The sequence below is a fragment of the Phaethon lepturus genome, unplaced genomic scaffold (assembly GCF_000687285.1).
Source record: "Phaethon lepturus isolate BGI_N335 unplaced genomic scaffold, ASM68728v1 scaffold11483, whole genome shotgun sequence".
NCBI classification, from domain to species: Eukaryota; Metazoa; Chordata; class Aves; order Phaethontiformes; family Phaethontidae; genus Phaethon; species Phaethon lepturus.
The window spans coordinates 6,182-13,750 of NW_010531267.1; the positions used below are offsets into that span (position 1 = coordinate 6,182).

The following is a 7,569-nucleotide window of genomic DNA, read 5'->3' on the forward strand; positions in this document are numbered from 1 at the left end:
TTGGCAGACACAGAACTAGTTACTCTAGGAAGGGTCTCTTGTCATCATTGGCATTGGCATTGTCTAACAGCAAATAAATGCCAAATTCAATGGGAATAAACCAGACCCGACAGGCAATATCAATCCAAAAATTAAGAAACTGCTGTAAAGCAGTTTAGATCCCCAAAGTTAGATTTGGGACGAAAATAGCAGCTAAGAATAGAGAAATATATTTTCTTTATATGTTTTTGCTTTAATTTTGCTTCATATATCAAATTCTTCATAGAAAGAATTAAACCTACCATTTCTCTGAATATAATAGAAACAGAGAATGGGATTGAACTCTTACATCCCTATCCCAAAGGCAGAAGAAAGCCTTCATCTTTTTCTAGACCTGAGGAAATGAAACAAAGATACACACCTCTGCAGTCTGCCTGCATCATTCCCCCTCTGGAAATTCAGAACTGGTTCACAACATTTGACTTGAAGGTGTCAGACCCCCTGCGGAGGAGTGTGCAGTTACCAAGTACCGGGTGCTGCTTATCAGACTCATGGGGGCTTATCAGACTCAAGAATTTTTAACAGGTGCCTCACTGTCCTTGTAACACTGATAAAGGCTTAAAGTTTGCTTTTATATAGATGGCTGGCTGAGAAGAGACCGGTCTTGATTGACAAAATAGTGCATGAATTTGTCTTAATCAATGAATTTACCCATGTTCTTGAAGTTCCCCATCTCAAAAGAAATTGCGCCTTGTATGTGATCCTGTATCAACAAGCCTAATTCTTTCATGTTGTTTTCATACATTTGTAGTGAAAGGACAATTCTCTAAATTCCATAGTGCTGTTTCAGAGAGATTACATAATTGAATTATTTAGTGTGTTAGTACACACTGTAAGTTTCGGGTTGTCATTGGAGTTGTCAAGCAACATTTTTGGTCTGCTTCAAAAATATTCCAATATTCACAATCTGTGAAACAGCTGCATGTATCCATCTGTTCATTTTTATTAAATGTTGTTTATTGAATTTGGTGTTAGCTCGGTGTCAAAAGTTGAGAGATCAGTAGTATTTTTGAGGGATACAACTATTACTATATTTGACAGTGAACTACAGTGGGACTCACATCAGTACAAACACAAAGAAAAGGTAATTGTCACTTACCTTGCAGTAACTGGTTCTTTGAGATGTAATCAATATAGATCCCACAGTCCGTCCCTTTGAAGACTTCAAATTCCAGCTGTTTTGAATTATGAGGGAATGGCTAGAAGGTCATGTCAGACCTTCCCCTACCGATCTCCCAGTGGAGCGTGAAGAAGCACAGGGCATGTACATAGCATCAGCAGACAGAGCTGTTAATGATGTTCTAAACTCATGTGTTTGGAAGGGATGCACTTCTGTAGTTACAAAATGAATGTCACTTTCTTTTTTTTCTCCTGAGAGTATTAAAAGTGATAAGAAGCCAGCAAAGTTAGGAGAGGTGATTTAGATCTCCAGACTGAAGACAAGAAATGTACTGGGTTTGAATCATGAAATATTTAGCTCTTTGCAGTCTTTCATTGCTGCCAGTGAACTAGTATAACAGATAGTAGAGTTTGACCCCAGAGATTTTGATGAAATATGTTAAAACAGATACAATCATCAGATGATGAATATATAAATAAGAATTTCAGCTGAGGTAGGGCCAAAATAATAATGGCTAATTCTAGTGATGAGCCAAAAATGGTGGTGGTCAGATTTATGGTTTAACAAGGGATGAGAGGGGAAAAAGAAATAAGGTTTTAGGGTCAAGGAACATTCTATATTATCAGGATTTGACAGGCAATTTAAGGTCTGCGAAAGAAGAGTAAGAGTAGAGTCAGAGACCTGGAACAAAGAGAATGTGTCATCTATAGTGAGGGTTTCAGCCTTTGAAGCATTCAATAATAGATCTTTGGTTGCGTTCTGGTTTTTTGTTTTGTTGGGAGTGAGGGGCAGGATTTAAGGCAATGACCTGGCAGAGACGGTCTTCATTCGGCAGTGTTCACTGTCTCCCTGACTAAACTTCCAGTGATGCCTGTTGGTCTTAAGTAAGGGTTTCCATGGTCAATACAGAGAGATTGAAAGATCGGAGATTAAATCAAAAGGCATGAAGAATTGTTTGTCATTAGGATAGAAGATCTGAACAAATCAGTAACATCAACTATAGCGGTGATCTGTTTCAGAGATAGAAGGAGCAGAAACAACAAGATACAGTGAATTATCTTCCCTATATTTTGAACTAATAGTTAAAATACACTGGAAAAAATTTCTGTAATAATGTATTTTTATTCCCTAGCAGCACTGAAAGACTATTTCAGCTTTGGAGATAACTGCTGTCACAGAATCATCAAACCCATGTTATACCAAACACAAATTAGAGTAATTACAATAAAATTAATTTTGGTGGTATCGTGGAGTCATTGGAAGAGAAGGAAACACACCACAGATAGCAAGAAATTTCATACATTATGTGTATCACAGTACAGCATTAAGGTTGGGTTTTTTTCCATATTTTTGCTCTAAAAGTTTAGTCCAGGGGTTCATTCATTAATCCCTGGTAATATCAAGGTTCCTTAAGTAGTTCCTCCTAACACCATGGAAGGTTGACTGTCTTTCATAATTAGCTTAGCTAAACGTTTTAACATGATATCACCTTTCTAATAAACATGGTTGTGGGGAATTAAGTAATTCAGAAACCTAGCTTATGCATTATCATTACCAGAGCAAAGTGCCCCAGCGTCTCCAGCTCCACTAATGGTCTTGGCCGCATTCTGTAGACTAGCGTGGGGAATGGGCACATAACCGGACGTTGTGCAGGGTGTTGGTGACAGCAAGAAAAGGAGTGTTCATGTCTTAGGTTAGCCCTGCAACACCCGCAGCAGCCTCCTTCCTCTCCCCTTGCGTTGTTCCTTTTCCCTTTCTGGCTGTCCGGAACGGATCCATCTGCCGGTGAAACTGCTTATTTTAGTAGGTCATTTAGGAGCTCACTTAAATGATTTGTCTCTTCAGAAGGATCAAAAATGAAAAAAGAGAAAAGGACATAATTACTGCCTATCCTTTTGAACATTGATTTGGGAACAGTAAAAGACTCAAAATGAGACTGGTGAGCTTTCTGTCAACTGCGTTCACCAGAAGCACTGTATCATTAAAGGACAGTGGTAGTAATTGCTTAGTGCCATTGCTAAGTTGAACTATTAGTCTGTGAATGCTTGTTCCTGTAATTTAATTTTTTTAATGTATGAGTTGCTATTCCGCTGCGAAGCGTGGAAAGCCATTATTTGTGCAATTTGTCATTGTGGTTAAGAGCATCAAATAACCTGTATCCTTTACCACCAGCAATGCATCTGTTTGGCCTCAACTGGCAGTTGCAGCAAACTGAAAATGATACATTTGAGAATGGAAAAGTGAATTCTGATACTGTGCCAACACATCCTGTAACAGTACCTGCTGGAGAAAATGGTAAGTGAAAAAGGCACCAATTTCTCTCCTTCTTTTGAAGCATTTCTTTTCTTTGTGTATTACTTACATCACCAGATTTTAACACTTTTCCTCTGAAACTCTGTGCATTCAATGAAAGTACAGAGCATTTGTAAGTAATTTTAAATAGACATGTCAATATTAAACAGGAACAGGAGTTGTATTTCAATTGAAAAGAGTGCACCATTCCTCCTACCTAGCATGTGAAGGGAGTGATGAATCCTGTGCAATAATGTTGAACTTACTAGGAAAGCTGACTGTCAACCAAAATTCCTCATGGGAATTTGCATGTAACATTTGATGAGGATAGAAAAGCTGTCATCACATCCAGAGAAGCAGAACCTCCACGTACTCTAAAATCCTTGATAACTTAAGGATTGTTGCAGGGTCCTTGGAGAGAGCAGGATGGTGCTGAGGCTGGCTCGGACCATCCTGCCTGAGAGGCTGGGGTCTCATGCTGCAGAAATGGCCACAGCAAAGCCAGGGAGCTCGAGGTGATAGGACGTGCTGTTTCATAAGGGGGACCTGACACCAAGATTCCATCTTTGGGAGTCCCAACAACCCCTGGATAGTTTTCAGACAGAAGCCTTGTCTGTGACAGAGAGACATAATCTCTTTTTCTAAAGGCTTGACACTAGAAGAGGCTCTGCAAGGGAGTTTTGAGTATTTTTAGAGCTTCTCTCTTAGCTGTGTGTATAAGGCAACTCATGATCAAGGAGCTTCCTATGGTATGATGACCTTGCTATGGAATGGCTTGCGTTTTCCTCTCTGGATTATGATGTTTTCTTTTTTTTTTTTTAATTCCTCTCTGAAATTTAATAGGTCAGGTATAATATGTTCATTTGTTTTCTCAAAGTCTCTAGCATATAAAATAAGTCTGAATCATCCAAGCAATATATAAAGAAAAAACAAACAAACAAACAAAAACCTATTAATTTTGTTGTAAGAGCTTTTAAAATACAAACCGCATAAAGGGATTATTTTTTATCGACCTTTTTCCATGTTGCCCTTTAAGAGTCTCAAAACATTTAAGAGCCTCTGCACTTTTGGCTAACAGAGGCTTTAAAATCAATATTTTTTGAATGGAAAACTTGATTTAAATGGTTGATGAATGCGGTGTTTGCTTCATTACACAAAAATCCATTTTCCCTTTCATAAGGCAAAGCTGACCTCTTTACCACTGAGGAAGAGGAAGCCTCTGCCAGCAGTTGACATCTTGAAAATTTTTCAAGTTACCACAGCTCCAAGTTATAGAAAAGATACAGCTCAGTTCATTCTTTTTGTCATCTTTGTAAGCATATGAAACTTCTCCAGTAGGACTTTTTCTTTTTTCATTTCCTTTACCCTACTGCCTTTTTCTTGGACTTAGATGTTCATTATCTCTTTCTGTGTTCTTACTTGATCTGAATGAATAGCAAAAAGCTACTGTATGGTTAATGAATATTGATGCTGCAGTGACAGCTCATCGTCCCACTGTCTTCTGGCCTGAGTTCTTGTATAAATTTTATAAATTTTGATAATATTAAAATTTTCTACAAATTAAAACCTATTATACTTTGCCTTGAAAATAAAAGGAAATAGAAAAATAGGTCAAATCCCATTTTTCCTCCCTTATGTCCCTAAACACTGTACAAGAGAATAGGGTTCATTTCACTCACTGTTAAAATGCTGTCCTCTGCAGAATAGGGTAAGCGGTCATTTGTCAGCATACATCAATACTAAAGAACAGCCAGACCAGAGAATACACACTTTAAACCACAAAAGGAAAGTTAAACAGAAGAGAAAGTGTGATAACTAGATGTGAAATTTAAGGAGGGGGCTCCTGTGCTATCATACTGGTTACTGAAAACTGTAAGGAAGAATCAGCAAAGCCTTGGTTTGGATACTCAGGCAACTGTACAACTTTCAGTACAGCCCCTCTTTAGCCCCCTGATAACATCCTGGTGCTCCAATTCAGGTGGGAGAAATTACGAGTGTTGTATGGGCCAGGCATTTTGGTTTTTTACTCTGTCTTGTATATACTATGGATAATCCTCGGCCTGCTTTGGTCCAAAAATCAGAGCCGTCTGTGACTTCGATACCAGCTATTCATTTGCCATTCAGAAGTACAGATACTTTGTGTGATGAATTAGCAAAGCTTAAACTTGAAAATGCATCCTCCTTATGACCTCTGGAGAAAATTCATCTGTGGTTTACCTAGAAATAGCTAGTCATAAATTGAGAGTAAAAGCATGTCAAATCATGCTGAAATGCAAATCGTTTGTTAAGCGAAGCCTGAATCTCTGAACAAGCCTTTTCCAAAGGTTTTTTGTTTGTTTCTTTCGTGGATTTTTTTCCCTCTCCCAGTGCTTCTCTCTATATGAACAATAAACTGATGGCAGCGTAGCCCCTGCTTATCTAGACGTGCATGATTCGGGGCTGCGTAAAGTGGTGTAGGAAAGTGTGTTTTCTATGGATATGATGAATTTTATAGGGCATTTCAATTGTAATTTGTAAGCAGTACTTAATCAAATACAAACATTTACCTGAGGTGCATAAGGCTTTATCTGTTTTAATAACTAGGCGATGGAAAAGAAAGGTTAAAAAACAGAGTTTAACCGTTACGTTCTAGCAGGTGGTCACATCTCACATGTTGCTGGCTTTATTTTGTGTCATATAAAATCTATGTGCAATTCCGAAATACCTTATAATAATTTATGCTTAATTGCAGCTTTTTTAAAAATGCAAGGGAGGAAAAAAGTGAATGGGAAAAGAAAGAAGCATTTCTTTTGGCTTACTTAAATGCGCTTTTTGAGATTGCACTCATTAAAATACATTATACTTGCTTTAACTGATATGTATGGAGCTTTTTTGTTTTGTTTACAGTATCTCGTGTTAATTAAAGGTATAGTAACTTCTTAATTAGATGTTATGGTGGGTTTTTTTTCTAGAAAGGTATGTTTTTAAGGAGGATTTTGATTTCATTTCTTGAAGTTGTTGTTGCAGAAGGATGTATAGCAGATGTCTCACAGAAACAGACCTGAATACAAAGTTTTTCAATGGAATGAGAGAACGTGCTATTGACTGTCTGTAAATCCAGCCTTGCAACCTAATATTCTAATTAGTACTGCATTTGAAGGATGGAAAATGGTATTATGTGTGACACTATACAGCAATCATTGTTGAGCTTTTTTGTGTTTTGGTTGTGCATTCATTTTTATTCTGTGTTATATGTTATATGTTTATACTGTGTTATAGATACTCAGTTATTCACAGTGTATCTTCTGTTTTAATCTATAGAATGTGTGCAGATATGGAGAGGGAGTTTGGCTTCGTGTCATTTCAGTTACATTTGTGAATTATTTTTCTTGTATAATAATTCTTGTTTATTGCTTTAAATATTTGTTTAGCTCAGGATTTTGTCTACCCTAACCTCAGACAGTCAAAATACAATTTAGAAATAATAAACATATAAAATACATAAAGTATTTTGCCTATTAGTTAGCCCTAATGCATTGGATTATCGGTATCATGAATGTATCATATAATGATTGTATATATTAGTATGTGATACAGCAAATTAATGTATTTTGTAAATTCAATAATAGTATTATGTAGCAATATAAGTACAAATCATGTTATAAATATTGTTTACCTATAAATATTTATGTGTATTTGTATTATTGGCTTTTGGGGAGCGTCTGTGAAAGAAGAAATTTTGGGGATGGAGAAGAAGTATAATGAAAAAGAATATATTCAGGAGGCTAGGCATTTTAAAATTTGGTTTCTTATTTGGGCTATTAAGTCATTATGGAATTGTGTGAATGAACGTGACATTTCGTATTTTGATTTAAAACTGCGTATAGGAAGTCTTTAGAATGTGAAAAGGAAATTATGACAGTACTAAGATTTTTCTTACGCCCATTGAGATACAGCAGGGAACAAAGAATAATGAATACCCTATTCTTAGGAGGGCAAAAAACTAGTGACCATTTTGGGAGAGGTAGTGTGGCATGTGGCTACAGGGTAAAACTACCTCTTTGTTGGTGAAGAAAATGGGAGTCTATAGTATCATTATCTGCTAAGGATAAGCACTGAAGCCCAGTGATGGGCATTCC

General features: G+C 36.9%; 1 protein-coding gene across 1 annotated transcript in view; it reads left to right on the forward strand.

Moving 5' to 3' along the window:
- The first annotated feature begins 3,333 nt into the window (after window positions 1–3,333).
- TENM3 (teneurin transmembrane protein 3) overlaps window positions 3,334–7,569 on the forward strand; it is a 99,362-nt gene continuing 95,126 nt past the window's right edge. Inside the window, exon 1 of the mRNA XM_010284493.1 lies at window positions 3,334–3,454. Coding sequence (XP_010282795.1) covers window positions 3,334–3,454 — 121 coding nt within the window. The remainder of the gene's footprint in view (window positions 3,455–7,569) is intronic.